Here is a 15,151-nt window from a genome sequence, read left to right as displayed (position 1 = left end):
CATACTGATGATCACTATCTATAACTTGTTCCCAACATCTGTTAATTCTTCCACATGAATGAAACAGAAACCACTGAAGATTTGTTTCTCAGTGTCTAAGAAAATTATAAATTGTATTTTAATGTTTGTTAGGCGTATTTGAGTCGTGAAGGCCAGTCGTATTTCATTAACATTTGAAATAAATTAAGCACAAGTTACGGGAACTGTTGGTTTATCGATGACGGAGATCTTAAAGTGGTTTTCAAATGAAAAGAACATCAATTGACCTCAAGACAGAGGTTGATGACAGTTTCACAGTAAAATATTCCCCCATGACATCGATATCACGGTTGACAAGAATGAATGAGCAAAGAGGCACATCTAGAAGCTGAGTATCTCAAAACATGGCTTTAAATTTCACTACGACTGAAACGACACTATTCGGCAGCAAAACAAGCGAAGTGGATAGTTGGGTTTTGGTTTTTGACTTTCTATTTCACGTTGCCATTGGAGTAATTGGAACATTCGGGAACATACTTGTATTCAAAGTCATCCTCAGCCAACGGAAAAGAAAAGTTAGCGAATATCTGATTTTGAATCTCTGTGTTACTGATCTTGGAGCTTGTGTGGTAAGCGTTCCGCTGGATTTAGTAGAACTAGCTTTGAGGAGGTTTCCTTTTGGCAAGTTTATGTGCAGCGTTGCATATCCTTTTCAGACTGTTCTTATGGCGGTATCTGTTATGACGTTATTGGAAATGAGTTACGAGAGGTATCGTTTGATTGTAACACCTTTTAAACGACGAATAAACTCAAAGATAGCTATTTGTACGATTATTGTAACTTGGGGTATATCTAGTCTTCTGATTTTACCATATATGATGGTTCTACGCCTTGAAAATAACCAATGCATTGAGAAATGGCCCTTGGAATTCTACCGTAAAGTATATACAGTATCTGTATTCCTTGTCCTATATATTATCCCTCTTCTAATAATAACCATTTCTTACACACTTGTAATACGGAACTTGAACCAAGACTCAAGAAAACAAATTATGGAGTGTTTTGAATCGACATGTAATAGAAGTGCACATATGCGGAGTATGATGATCTCCATAGTACAACGCAACATGAAAGTTGTCAAGATCTTTATGTCTGCCGGAGTTGTCTTTGCGGTCTGTATGCTACCTACACATCTCTGTTGGCTGTGGCATGATTTTGGTTCGGGTTACACCAACAAACATTTCACAAAGCTTGTAACATTTAGTAACGTACTTATGTACTTAAACAGTGCAATCGATCCATTTATTTTTGGATCGTTGAAGGTGAGGCAGTTGTGTTTGGATATCACTTGCTGTCGTGTTTGTAGAGAAAAGCGGCACCGGGGAAATTTGTTTAGGCTGCGTACCACAACCAAGCAAAACCTGTTGCATACGACAGAACAAGAGGTTATACATGATCGTGTGACGAGCTTGTGAAGAATATGTCGAAGTAACCTTTGATTCCCGCATGATGAAATAATTTTCTGTATCCTAACAAATCTGTGATAGGTAATTTTGAGCACGTGTTTCCAACGAATGCTGCATTTAGCAACGGCTGAATGACAGGCAAAAGTAAAGCGAAGTATTGTCTACAAAAATGGCTATTTTGGATTAAATTTATCACTAGTTTAATGTTGCATTTTGGTTGAGCGTGTGATATCTAAAAGACTCGGTTCATAATCAATTTACCGCGATAACTCGAGCAGCTATTCACTGGCTAAAGAAAGTTTCAAAAAATCTAAAACACTTCTAAAACACTGTAAAAATAGTATCCAGAAAAACAGAAGAAAGGACTAAGAAATGGGAAGCAAGGCTCCTTGGGTACTATATCTTTTTCATCCGGTGAAATTTCAAACAGCAGGTGGTATGAAGAAAAAAAACGGATTATCTCTAAGTTTGAGGCTATAAAACAATGTCTTTAATTCTAAAGTCGTTTTGTTTTTATGATGTTGTTTGGAAGCAAAGTTTTTTTATGGCCTATATCTAAAACAAAGGTAAACAGAAAGACAAGAAAGAAAGACAGATAGAAAGTAGAGAAGAGCGAGGAAAGGAAAGAAAAGAAAAGGAATGAAAGGAAACTCCTGCACATGAGCTAATATAAATACTCTGGCGTTTCTAAATAGGCAAGGATTTTAAACAAGGCTTGTACCCTTGATAAATATGTATTCCGTTAATTATTAGGTGTCAGATAAAAGACATAAAAATGTATGTAAATTTCTCATTTTTCATCTAAAGTTTTCTCGACCGATATAAGAAAGATCTCTTCAATGGATGTGAAAAATATTTTTTGTGTATTTGCAGGGTTTTTTTAATCGACCGGGAACTGGAATTCTGTGGTGTGTACAAGCACGTACTTACGGACGGACGGAGGGACGGAATGAAGTGACGTATTCAAGTCATGAAAAATCAACGTCGATGGGTTACCAATTTTTATTTAGTATGGTGCTCCGGTATAACATGTAACGACGACGAAATTAAGTTAGTGTATAGATTATATACTTAATTAGTAAAAGCTCTTAGTCAACTGCTCCAGACAGTTTTAAAGCAAGAAAGCACAGCTCAGCCTTTTAGATGAAGATTGCTAAACTGTTAATGCTGAAAATTAGAAAAAAAGTAGACCTTTCAAAGAAAAAGAAATAGAATCCTCATTTTCTTGAATTAAGAAAAGTCGCTTATAAAAAATAATCATTACATATTTAACAAGTTTTGACACGGGAAAACGTGTCGAATGTGCTGGGCACATTGGATACTTTGAATAGAGTAGAAGATTATTTGGGATTTAGTCATTGTAAGACATAAGAAAGTCCGTGGATTCGGTTTGAATCTTTTTTTACGGTCAAATTGAACCAGCATAAACGAGTCTTGGTCGCAAACCCCAAAGCAAGCCTCCGTCTCTCTGAGAACCAGTGTTATGGTGGCTCCATCGGCTCAAAAACGCCACACAAAACATTATTGAACAGAAGATTCTCCATCTACAGAAAAAGTTTGGTCTCGAAAATTTACCTCAGCGAGTCTCCTTTACCTTCCCCCGAGTGAGAGAAAGGAAAGAAGACTCTTTCCTTTCTCTCACTCGGGGGAAGGTAAAGGAGACTTTGCTCGCAGGGTAACCTCAGAATGGAAATATTACGAAAAACGTATCTCTTTCTCTACACTTCTAAGTAAATTTGCCCCAAAAACAATATGGCGTCGGAAACCGTGAAAGGAACTATAAATAAACTAATACAAAACTCGTGTAAGTACTCTTTTATGTAAATTATGACGCAGTAAATTCCTCGTCCACCCACTCGCTGAAGGTTTCGGCATGAAAATTCCTTTTTCATAAAAATATTCGACTAGAAATAGATACGTAAAACAAACACTCGATCGATCGATAAAAGTCAATAAAATACACAAACTGGACGACAAACTCAATGGAGATTCAATGGTTTGGCTGGTTTCAGGTGGTTTCAAGATGGTTTCAGGTCGTTTCAGGTGGTTTTATGTCGTTCCTTGTTTTAGTAAATACCAATAGTACTATTTTAGATCAATGACGCAGTAGAAATTCCTGGCCTGCCCCCATTCAAGCTTACAGCATGAAATACGTTTTTGTCATAAAAATATTCGACTAGAAATAAATATGTTTTGCTAATCAAACCTAATATCATTTTTCTTGCTAATAAAATAATATAAAACTCGAGCGAGTACTATTTTACATCAATGACGCAGTAGAAATTCCTGGCCTGTCCATTTACAATCTTTTGTTTACGTAACCAATTCGAGTTGTATCAAAAAACAAAAATCGCACTTAAAGTTTATAATTTAGTTCCAGTTTCTAATTATCTGCTTAGGACTACCAAATTAAGTTTAAAGTAAGTTGGATGTTCAACCTCTTTCACCTCCTCCGTGTCCCGATCTTACAGATCTCAACATGCATTTTCACCTCGTGTTTCACCAATGTCAATCATGACGAGGTCCACCAATGACATTCGTAACACTAAATTCCGATCATACCTTACTCACCAAAAACAAATGTACTGTGCCCATAGGCCCAGCACAAAAAAAGATCCAAGTCTAGAGGAAACGAAGAAGAGGAAGAAAAAAGCACTCCTAATACCGTGGGAATCGAACCAGCGTCCACCATCTTTAATTAGATAATTAGTTCCAAATATACAGAAGAAAAAAAGAACAGTGCCTTCATGCCATACCCCAAGACATCCGCTGGGTCGTCGTATGGATTTCGGACATGACGGCAATTAAGTCCCTCTGCCCTTGGTTGTACGGATTACGCAGGATAGTGTTCTAGCCGAAGCATCAGGGGAGAGACTAGCCGGCCCCCAGACCATATCTACAGCTAATCCCTTGCACTCTGCCACGCACTGGCACATCGATTTGAAGTGGGAAATAATCTAGTCTATCTGGTGCATTGTTTTCATGGCTATTGTTGTGTTAATTTTCTGAAATCGTGGCCCAGTTGAAAGAACTTGGGCTTCCAAGACACTAAGTCAAGCACGTTTGAGTGAGATTAGTGCTTGGATGGGTGACCTGAAATTTATTACCCAACACTGTTTTTGAAATTCTTTTTATTTTTATTTTCTTTTAACTAACTTACTAACTTATTTTTATTTTCTTTGAAATAATTTACTAACAAATCACTTATAATTGTAAGCTGCACGGCTGCTAATAACGCCTAAATACGCATGGTCATGATTGTGAAGCACATTGAGACCATGTAAAATGGTTATTTGAACCAATCAGCACCGTGCAAAAAACGGCTGTTCCCTGAGCCTCATCGGGGGAGGAACGAGACCGAGGAGCTCTGGGTACGAGAATGTTTAATGGCGGACCTTTAAATTAGTTTATGATTAATACATAAGTAATACATAAAAAGATATACAAACATCTAAGTAAATAATGCATAGAATAAACAACCCGTCGGTATTTTTATTTCTGATTAATATTAATTCGACAATTGATAACAAAGCATTTATATTCGCGTCATATTACGTACAAACACACAGCAGTTCAATGTGTAATATTAAAACAAGATTAATATATTTTGTATGGGAGGATCAAAGAGTTTTAGTAGGGGAGGGGGGGATGGGCAAGAGATTTAGAAGATGCCCTGTTAAAGCAATAGGACGTTTGCACGATGGCGTCATTGACTTCTACTACCAGATCCCCTTGCACACTTTTTTTTCTTCAGTTAATTAGCACCAACTGTCTTACAATTCTCATGAGGGAATACAAATTTAAATAAGAAAGAAATTTTGCCAAGCATTATGGTAATGCGAGTCAAATGACGCCATCAGGCAAATGTCATATTAACACTATTTAATGTTAATTAACACATCAGTATAGTTCCAAGCTAGAAAGGGGGGGGGGAGGGGGTTTAATGGCCACCTTGTTACCACTCCCTACTCCCTAAATCCGCCACTGCCTTGCAGATTACAAAATAAAACACGAGCGTTAGTCAGCAAAAAAACTGACTGATTCAACTGTCATTAGTAGCAAGTCAGTCCAGTGAGACAAACGATTGCATGTGTAGATTATAATGATTGCTAAAGTTGGTTTTCGAAGCGAAATGATAAAAAATATCGCGATACAGGCGAAAGACAATCGCCTGTTTTAAACGGGCATCAAATTGGTTTTCAATCTCGAAGCTTAAGCACATCATGGCTTTATACAGCTGTTTCAAAAAGAGATTGATCAGTGATGGCACTACTAACAGGAATTGTGGGGTATAAGAATTTCTTCACAGTCATTTCTAAATGCCTAAATAATGTCTGCACCTTTCAGCGAAACCTTATATGGCGAGTATTAGTTGACGCGGATGTTATTCGATTCATGTGTCCGTAAAAGTGTGACAACAGTTCTGTTTGGTGGTGCAATCACCGATCGCCAATCTCCGTTCGCCCCTTCATCCTGTATATGATTATGCTAAGCGTACTATTATATGTTTGCAAAGCTTGGACCATAGCAGACAAAATCCTATAACTTCTGGATTCATTTTAAACCAACTGTTTTCCACCAAGAGTCTGGAGGAAGTAAGGGTTGAAGTATTGGATAGGAAGGCGTTTATGAGCACGAGCTAATAAGAGAGACTATAAGAATGAGTCTCTTGCATACAGTCCATCTTGGCGTTCATATTATGCAAAAATCAAAGCACAGACTAAAACTAATGAAAATGCATTTCAGCGAGTTAATTCAAGTTTATCATTATTCCTTTGTTCGTTATTCGATGATTTTCTTTGTTTTACTTTAGATACAGACGGTATTACTTCGCTTGTTACATCGATTCGACTCACACAAGGCAAGGAACACGGACACCACTTCAGTACATTTCTCATTGCGCGAATAAACAAGGGCATGCGCAGGGCGTACAGAAACTGGTTGGCGGAGCAGTTGAACAGAGCTGATAAGAATTGGAAATCTCTTAACCAATGAATGGTCTCACAGTCACACGTGACACAAAAATTAATGACGTAAGCCATGATGCATGATGGGACATTAAAGAATATAAAGACGACAAGAATATATAGGAAAGCTCTGGTTGCCTTCTTTTCGTATTTTAAAATTTTTACTTGTGAACGACTGTGGACTGAGCTAGCGCCTTTGTCGATGTGTGAATGAAGACTTTGGTAGATTTTCACATATGAAAAGGTGATAATTCCAAGCGTTGTCATGGTAGCAACGTTAGAAAATATCAAGACGAACTTGTAAAACCCGGTCGCGAAATATATCATAGAGATACTAAAGGACAGCAACCAGATGGCTATCGACACGTACACAGCTTTATGGATAGCAATTTTGCGCCGGTATCTAGATGTCACTGTCAGATAACGGTCGATTGCCAGAGCAGCAATACTAAGTAAAGATGCCAGGCATGAAATGAAATAGGTCACGTGAACAATCCACAGAAACCTCGTAACTGGGTCACCGTGAGCCTCGCTTGCATGATACCATACAAAGATCGGTTCTGTCACGAGTCCTGAAATGAGGTCGGAGAAAGCTAGATTCAGAACGAAAAAGTTGAACGACGATCTTAGGTCTTTGTTGGGATTCTTGAGTACTGAAATACAGATCAGTAAGTTGCCTGGAATCGTTATGACGGAGAGGAGAGACGCGATGACTGCTGTTGAAAGGGATAAGTTTCTTGGCGCCCAAACACCGTCACAGATACCATCTCTTCCGAATGGCATTGTGGCAGGATGAATAATCTAATAGAAGTGAAAAATGCTTTAATTAAAAGTTGTTCATAAAAGAAAAAGATTCTAAAACTAATCAACTTTCCACATATAAAGAGAAAAACCACACTCATGAACTTATTAATTTCACAAATTTGTTTTGCTTTCGTCTTCCCTCCTGCGTCCCTCGGCGGTCTGCGGTATACCCGCTTCCTCCTACTCGCTGCGAGCCCCGCAGACCACCATGTATTGCAGTCTACTGACATTCCTCTACCCCTCCCCCACCCAAACACTAACCACCACACAGTTTTCTAATCCTATTCAAACATGATCTTCTTTAACAAATACACGTCGGATGAAAGTGTAGAAAGATGAAGGTTACTTTAAAGCACAGTCAATAAGCATATCTCTTTTGGGAATAATATGACCATCGTTATTGAAATTATAGATATGTTTCCGCTTCGTTTATTAAAATCAAGTTCTACCTTGGAAATCGGCTTACTTCAGGCTTACATTATTATTTTACACGTAATTAGGATACATTATTAGCATAGGTAGATAGACAGGTAGGTAGATAGCATATATAGTTATATATTATTATATATTATTACATAAACAAATATATAGCTTTATATTCTTTATTTGTATTTATTGCTTAAATTTTAGCACGGCACGCCTGAAAAGCAGTGTAACAGTCGTTAACCGTGAGTAAATAAAGTTCATTCATTCATTCATTCATCCATTCATTCATTCATTCATCCATTCATTCATTCATTCATTCATTCATTCATTCATTCATTCACTTATTTTTGCTTTACAAGAGCGTCACGAAGGAGGACGGGGGGAGGGGGGGGGGTGGTGTGGGGGTCCTAGGTGCCCGTGACCCTCGTTTCGTAGAAATGAAGTGATAAATACAACAACGATATGGTTTTAGCCTAATTTTAATCTTTTTCGTGTACCGAACTTTCGCTACCCTCTTCCTTTCGAAGCAAATCTAATAGTAAGTATTTACTGTGATTCCTGTCAGTGTGTTGAAGCATAAAAAGGCTGCGAAGCCTTTTCCACGTCCATTTTCCGCGTTTTGGAGGGAAACGATCTGAAATGGCGGCTTTTTGAAACTGTGAACCCCCTTGGAAGATCCTAGGTATTTCCGTGCCTTAGTTGAGGAGTACTGTAAATAGACTCTTCGAAATGGAATAAAATTATGCCCAAATCCCATATCCTCTCTTTTCTAGCCAATAAACCTAACTTACTACCATTCTTCAACTTCTTGAGAAGCTTGTCGAAAGATGAAGTGAAGACTATTAACGATGAAAGAAAAGTGGAGACATCTGGCATCAGTCAAGGGCTGAGTAATCAATCTCAGCTTCTTTCAAACATATAATTAGGATTTAGGAACATTGAAAGTAATTTTTTTGACTCTTGACTTTTGACTCTTCACTAACATGAAGTGACATTTCTTGTTATCTTGAAGAGAGAAACACCAAATACTAAGACATTAATCATAACGATTAGAATTTTCTCAAATCTGATTGGTTGACAGACTGTCGTATTTTATCATTATGGATAGAACAGAATCACATTACTTTAACGTAAGACGCGCCTAGTCATCGAGCGGTGTGAGATTTTTCATTAACTTTTCTTGCTTTTTCATTAAAATCTCTCTCATTGATTTTGATCATTTTTCTGGTCAGCATTGTTTATCTATGGTTTGTTTATAGACCGAATTGGACTCCACTCTGTCCTATTACTAATATTAATAGCGACCGGCAGAAGACTGCGCGGGGGATCAGATGCCCTTTACACCCTGTTTCTCATATTATTTCAACTTGACAATAACTTTAAAAGGAAATTTTTTTCCAATAATGAGCAATAATGGCAAAAAGCGCCAAAAACTAGACTTTCGTATGAGTTTTGATCCCAATTTTCGTTTTAGTTTAACACTCAAAACCTTTTTTAACAGTTAGAAACTGATGTACTGTGATAAAATGCTTGTTTGAAGCGGTATTTTCAATTGTACAAAGATGTTTCGTTGCATTTGTGTTAGAATGTAGCTTTATCAGGCTTTTTTATAGAAAATGTATGGGAAATAAGCAAATGAAGGCCTAAACCTCATTTTCGAATAAACTTTTTGCTTTGGGTTAACACTTTGATTCCACTTTCATCGGTCATCTCCACTTCCAAACAAGTTAAACTTTCTGAATAACAAGATTTTAGCCTTTCTTCAAGAAAATAGTTTTTTTTGCGCTCACTGCTTGAATACGAAAAGAATTCTCTCTTAAACCTTTTTATTCTTAATAGAATAGATCTCATATTAATCTACAGTACCTATTAGCTATGAAGAAGACTGATGCCAAATAACAATTGGCGTAAGCTAGCTTTTAATATTTCCTGAGTAAATGTAACATAAAATATTTAAAACATTTTGTAATTAGAGTTCTCAAAAAAGTGTTCTTAGCTTTAAAGTAGTTTTATAGATCCGGGATGTTTTATTGTGATTGAATAAAAGGAAAAGATTAATGAAATCGATAAGTCTTATAATTATTAGAACTAGATTGAAAAATATATTATAGATAACAAGACAAAAAACAATCTGCGTATGGTATACCAATACTTATTAGAGTGACATATGAATGAACACCAAAAAATATATTTATTAATTAGATAGTACGTCTGCATGAACATACCGTTGATCGAGAGGGAAAAAAATACCGCCAGGGGAAAAGATCCTCATCCAACTCTACTTCAGTGTGAACTTTCCTTAGTGGAGACCTTGCGAGTGTATCGAAAAGTGTAATCCAAAACAATCGTTGAACAATCTCGATATTTTGTGAAGTCTCTTCATGCATGTGTTATGCCTATGTTAAGCCACCTGTTCAAGGACTGGGACTGGGTCAGGAGTAATTGCTGAGGCAAATGTTCCATAATTATTGACATTGGTCATCGCCTTCCACTTTAAGATGCGAAAAGTCAAATCGAAACAAATGAAATCCCTCCAAAGAAAGGAAAATAATCGCATCGTTTAAGGATAAAGGGTTGGAGGTCCGGGCCCAGTTGTACGAAGCCTGGATAGCGCTATCCAGCGGACAAATCCTTATCCATTGGATAAGTTGATGCTGTTATCCAATAAATTTATCCATTGGACAAGATTTATCCGTCGAATAGCGCTATCCAGGCTTCGTGCAACCGGAACCAGTTATGTAAAAATAAATTTAAAAAGGAAAGAGAAAAACAAAGAGAAAAACAAAACAAACCAATGTGCCATAGACACAGACTATAACAAAATTGGGTTGATAACAATAAGTTCTTTAGTAAAACTGTGGCTTTCAAATACAGACACTTCGATGTAATGAATTATTCGATACTTTTCTAAAGAACAACCCGGAATATCATATTAAATTTCTCTGCTAACTCAATAGAAATTCGCCCGTTTTTCTACTTTTGGAAAAACAAAAAATAAAAAAAGGATTTATCTATTTAATAAAAGTATGCATCGTTTTCTATGAAAGTTAATGTAAATACCAAGTGAATACCAGTATTTAGAAAGCGAAATTAAGATCTGCAAAGATGGAAGTAATGATTATTGGAACTTACCTTTAGTGTTTTCAAAGCTTTCTTCGGTCGTTTTAATGTGCCAGGATACCAGATATGAAGTTTATTTTACTTTTTTTGAGATTTTTTTTTTTTTTTTTGATAATATTTCTTGTCGAATTTAGGATGAAGGCGAACTCAATGCAACTCAGAGGAACAAACAGTTCAAACGGGAATAAAGGCTTAAGTCAACACAGACTAATACCCTGTCAATCACATGCAGTCGATATCATCCTATCAAAAGAGATAATTACCAAAGTCACCTAGAAAAATACATTATATTTTCGAGTTGGAAATAACATGTATCGGAAATAGATACGACGCAGAAAAACATCTGAGTTGCATAATTTGTTTTAATGATGTAATTTATATGTATATATGCGTCATGAGAATTCTGCTCTCATGGGGATAACGAGAGAAAAACACAAAGCTGGTTTTCCAGGCTGGTTAACGATGAATACACATGCTGTCTTCTGAATGGCTGACATAGAAGCGTAGTCTCTTATCGTAGTTCCTGTTAGTGATGGCTTACGCCGCATATATCAAACTCCCACGGACACTAGAGAAAAACTTTTGCGCATGCGTGAACTTCTGCACGTTTTCTAAGAATTTTGAAGAGTTTGAGTGAGAAAATAAATGTTTGTTTTCTCCAAGTATACAAAAAAGTTCGAGAGTATACTTTTGTCAGACCAAGATACTGTATTAACAAACACAATATGAAAGAATTAGTCTTAAGTTTCAAGCATGTACACTAAGTTTTGGCATTTTGTGAAGTCCAATTTATCAGGCATGTTTGTAAGTCAAATTTACTTATGTTTTGACTAATTTGCATACGGATTCAGAGCATGCGCAGACGTTTTTCACTCGTGTCACTCTCACGTCCTTGAGAATCGGGTTTCAGGACCTAACAACGCATGCGTCATTTATTTATCGTTCATTATTATCAGTTTTATAAGTTTTACATTGAGTATTGTGCGTGCCAAACTTTGAATGAGTAGCTATTGATCATTGTTTGTCACGCGTATCTTGTGTTTGGATCACTGATGCTTCGTCGGTCAGCGGTAGATGCACTAACGAACGGAAAGCCCTCGTAAAACTCTTCATTCTCCAAGCATAAAGAAACTGGTTGTCCGAACAGTTGACCAATACGCACAAGAGAAGGAGGTCACGTGACCAGTGGATAAAATTACAACTGCAGCTTGAGCAAAAGTTGACGACAAAGATGAACACAAATGCGGGTAAGTTGCATATCGTGTAGAAGATAAGAATAGCTGTAAATATTATAGTCACTCGCCGCTCTCTCTCGGCACGTTTTAGTTGTATTTGTGAAGTCTTTTCGTTAGCAGATCCCATGGGCTGAACAGTTAAGACTCTGGCTGTCGTGCTCCTTATGCTGCAATGGATACGTATGAAGGCTATCACCATAGCAACGAATGTGACAATGATCATTAAGATTGCAAAGATGAAAGCGAATTTGAAATAACCAATTTGGAAGTAGATACAAGGAAATGTAAAAGAGAAGATCCAGATTGCGACGGACATGTTAACTGCTCGTTTTCTTGGAAGTTTTCTGTGGTAGTTGGCGTTAACTGCAATCGAACGTTCCATGGCTAACATGGCGATACTTAGAAGCGAAGCTGTACATCCGATAAAGAACGACATGTGAGGTAATGCGTACCACGTGATCACGGTATAACCCAAGGCTTCCCTAAGACATAAGCAGTAAGAATATAAGCAATGCCGTGGAAGTCAGTTTGGTAGATTGGGTAGTTAGGTCCTTGTCATGATTCATCGTCAATCATTGTGAGCTAACCCACAAGCTTTACACAATTACACAAAAAATTACAAATTTGTGTAACTCGAATAACAAAGAGTAATTTTCATCTAGGCCCTTTTTAGATTGAATTAGGATTTAAGAGTTGATTTTTGCGAAGGGAGGAAAACCGGAGAACCTGGAGAAAAACCCTCGAAGCACAGGAGAGAACCAACAAACAACTCTACTCACATACGACAAGTCCGAGAATCGAATCCGGGTCGCATTGGTGAGAAGCGAGCACTCTCTCGGCTACGCCACCCATGCTTCCCATTAATAACTTTTTTCTCTAAGTTTCACATCCCCATAATATTTTGCGTCTTTGGGGGGTAACCAGAGGGTAAAAACCCACTTCTTTTGCTGAAGGCTGATCAGACAATGTTGACAATACCTTGTTTGGTATCCAAAATTAAAATGAAGAGGTTAAAAACAGAAAAAGGTAGAAGCTTGAAGAAGTTTAAGGTAAATTTTAAAAACATTTCGTAAGTCAATACATTTTCCATCTGGTTGGGGATTTCGTAAGTCAATACAAGACCAAAACTCTTGATGATCTGTACACGCAAAAATAACTTGGAACAAACTGATAATCAGTATTGTACATATAAAAGCAGGTATAGAATAAATTCAATTAATAAACCTTTCAATTTGGAACAGTGTTTTGATTGGTTACCCCCCGAGGCGCAAGGCATTATGGGGATGTGAGAGAATAAAGTAGAGAGAATAAAATATGACATTGATACTTACCTTATATGGAAGTAAACAAAAATCGGGTCAGTCACTGCACCAATGAGAAGATCCGAGATGGCAACATTCAACAATAAATAATTGAACGTTGTTCTTAGTTCCTTATTTGGGTCTCTTAATATCGCTATGCAAATGAGTAGGTTGCCAGGTAGTGTGATGACGGTGAGAAGACTGGTGATCACTGAAGTTGTGATCGATAAACCAAAGGGAGCCCAGACGTGTTTACAGTAGTCATCGCCGAACCCCATGTTATCTACAAAAATAAATAATAATCTATATATACTTATTTCAATAAAGTTAGTCACCTGACAACCTATAAAGCTGAGGCGACAAGGATTATGGGTAGATACATTTTACATGTTTCAAACGCTTGATAACTGTTGATGGACTTCTACCAGTTATAGTCTCACCTCTTCTGGGCATCCTCAAGCTTCAGTTTGTATCAAAAACGTTTTACTTGTTTGATATGAAAAGGTTTCCATGATCCTCAGTGATCAATAATAAGTCATGATAAATTATAATTATTATTATTTGGTACAGAGAATCACTAGTCCAAAACTGGTGAAATATAACAGCGCTGCAAAATTGCATACCTGAAATCTATCAGTGCTGATGACAAATGAATTATAAAATGAAATGATCAAAATCTCGGGGGTTTTTATTTCCAGTGGAAAATTTAGTGTTTACTCCAAAACCGGTTTCTAACAAATAAGTACGTGACCTTCGTGCTAAACATTCTTCTCGAAAAAGAAAAAAAAATCATATAAAAAGGAAATGGGACACGAACCGCGAATTCATTAGTAAAACAATTATCCAACGCAACAAACGTGATTGTCAGTTTGTTCCTGCTAAATCAGTATAGCAGAGTCAACATGGCTGTCCTTGATTCATTCACCTGCTTATTCAAGTTCTCCTAACAAAGTAGAAGATCACGCTTGAAATATAAAAAATAGTTTTTGGCACAACCTTATTGGTTGTAGTTCCTTCCCCGTTGATTTCACTTACCGTTGATTACTTACCGTTGATTTCAACTGATTCCTTAATGAAGCCTAACTTGTGCATCAACCCTTTTAATAGAATTGTTCCTGTTTATCTCTATACTAACCAATGTTAATGGAATTCTACAAATAATCAAATATAGCCTGGTTAATGAAATTCCATATATTATAAGTTTGTTTTTACCTTGCCCGTGTGAATGGAAACTACGTACGTGCAGATGTGCTTTTTATCATGCTTGAGAATCAATTCTACTTTAACCCCAAGCCTATCCCATATTCCAACCCCCCCACCCTCCCTCCCAAAAAAAAAACGATTGAACCACTGTTCAAAACAAGATGCAAAGTAGCAAGAAAAAGATTTCTAAAACACGATAAAAAGATTAAAAAACAAAAGAAAAGAAAAATCAGTTGGCTTAACCACGAAACGAATTGAAATAAAGACTTTATTGCTTTGTCAATCCTTCGTTGACTTTTAAAATTTCAAATTTTTAAGATAAAAAAATTGCCTTTATACTTTGTTTATTTTCCTCTATCTACTATTAATTACACCTACTACATATTGTATAAAAAAAGAAGAAATTAAATTAAGAGCAGAAAGCCAACGCATTGTTCTTCATAATCAACATTCAATTTGATCAATTAAATACACCCAATAGCTGGTAGCTTTGCTATCTAAAATATTAGGTGGGGGGGGGGGGGGGAATCGTGTTGCGTGGGATCCGGAATTAAGGCCTCGTTTACACGGGACGATTTTATTTCAGCAATTCATTTGAGGTGCGATGTTTGCGGCGATTTTGGTCATAGTTAAGATTGATAAAGACATCA

The 15,151-nt window shown here is 36.9% G+C and overlaps 3 protein-coding genes across 4 annotated transcripts; 1 reads left to right on the top strand and 2 right to left on the bottom strand.

Moving 5' to 3' along the window:
- The first annotated feature begins 339 nt into the window (after nucleotides 1-339).
- LOC116287047 (neuropeptide FF receptor 2-like) lies at nucleotides 340-1,887 on the top strand. Its single transcript, XM_031693659.2, has one exon. It carries the CDS (start codon nucleotides 384-386, stop codon nucleotides 1,452-1,454), a length of 1,071 nt encoding a protein of 356 aa, XP_031549519.2. The 5' UTR covers nucleotides 340-383; the 3' UTR covers nucleotides 1,455-1,887.
- A 2,767-nt stretch (nucleotides 1,888-4,654) lies between these two features.
- On the bottom strand, nucleotides 4,655-11,000 carry LOC148910637 (adrenocorticotropic hormone receptor-like). Of its 2 annotated transcripts, none has more exons than XM_089031112.1 (2): nucleotides 10,775-11,000; nucleotides 4,655-7,213 (listed from the first exon to the last, which is right to left on the bottom strand). In XM_089031112.1, exon 2 carries the CDS (start codon nucleotides 7,193-7,195, stop codon nucleotides 6,188-6,190), a length of 1,008 nt encoding a protein of 335 aa, XP_088887238.1. In that variant the 5' UTR covers nucleotides 7,196-7,213; nucleotides 10,775-11,000; the 3' UTR covers nucleotides 4,655-6,187. The 2 variants fall into 2 exon arrangements, with proteins under 2 accessions (XP_088887238.1, XP_088887237.1); XM_089031111.1 differs by lacking the exon at nucleotides 10,775-11,000 and adding an exon at nucleotides 9,868-10,106.
- A 106-nt stretch (nucleotides 11,001-11,106) lies between these two features.
- Nucleotides 11,107-14,434, bottom strand: LOC116292163 (uncharacterized). Its single transcript, XM_089031114.1, has 3 exons — nucleotides 14,348-14,434; nucleotides 13,329-13,581; nucleotides 11,107-12,479 (listed from the first exon to the last, which is right to left on the bottom strand). Exons 1-3 carry the CDS (start codon nucleotides 14,388-14,390, stop codon nucleotides 11,777-11,779), a joined length of 999 nt encoding a protein of 332 aa, XP_088887240.1. The 5' UTR covers nucleotides 14,391-14,434; the 3' UTR covers nucleotides 11,107-11,776.
- Between the last annotated feature and the right edge of the window lie 717 nt (nucleotides 14,435-15,151).

Source organism: Actinia tenebrosa, unplaced genomic scaffold (genome assembly GCF_029948245.1).
Source record: "Actinia tenebrosa isolate PJP-AT-01 unplaced genomic scaffold, QUT_ActTen_1.0 PGA_scaffold16__25_contigs__length_10494907, whole genome shotgun sequence".
Taxonomy (NCBI): domain Eukaryota; kingdom Metazoa; phylum Cnidaria; class Anthozoa; order Actiniaria; family Actiniidae; genus Actinia; species Actinia tenebrosa.
The sequence above is the reverse complement of the archived record's forward strand: the minus strand, read 5'-3'. Positions and strand labels throughout refer to the sequence as shown.

Excerpts from the sequence above, each read along its gene's own strand:
- LOC116292163 (XM_089031114.1), bottom strand. The coding sequence starts at position 14,390 with ATGCACAAGTTAGGCTTCATTAAGGAATCAGTTGAAATCAACG. Across the intron at positions 13,582-14,347 it reads GGAATCAGTTGAAATCAACG|ATAACATGGGGTTCGGCGAT; the intron begins GTAAGTAATCAA and ends TTATTTTTGTAG. Across the intron at positions 12,480-13,328 it reads TTTGTTTACTTCCATATAAG|GGAAGCCTTGGGTTATACCG; the intron begins GTAAGTATCAAT and ends CTTATGTCTTAG.
- LOC148910637 (XM_089031111.1), bottom strand. The coding sequence starts at position 10,029 with ATGCATGAAGAGACTTCACAAAATATCGAGATTGTTCAACGATTGTTT. Across the intron at positions 7,214-9,867 it reads TTTTTCCCTCTCGATCAACG|ATTATTCATCCTGCCACAAT; the intron begins GTATGTTCATGC and ends CACTTCTATTAG.
- LOC116287047 (XM_031693659.2), top strand. The coding sequence starts at position 384 with ATGGCTTTAAATTTCACTACGACTGAAACGACACTATTCGGCAGCAAA.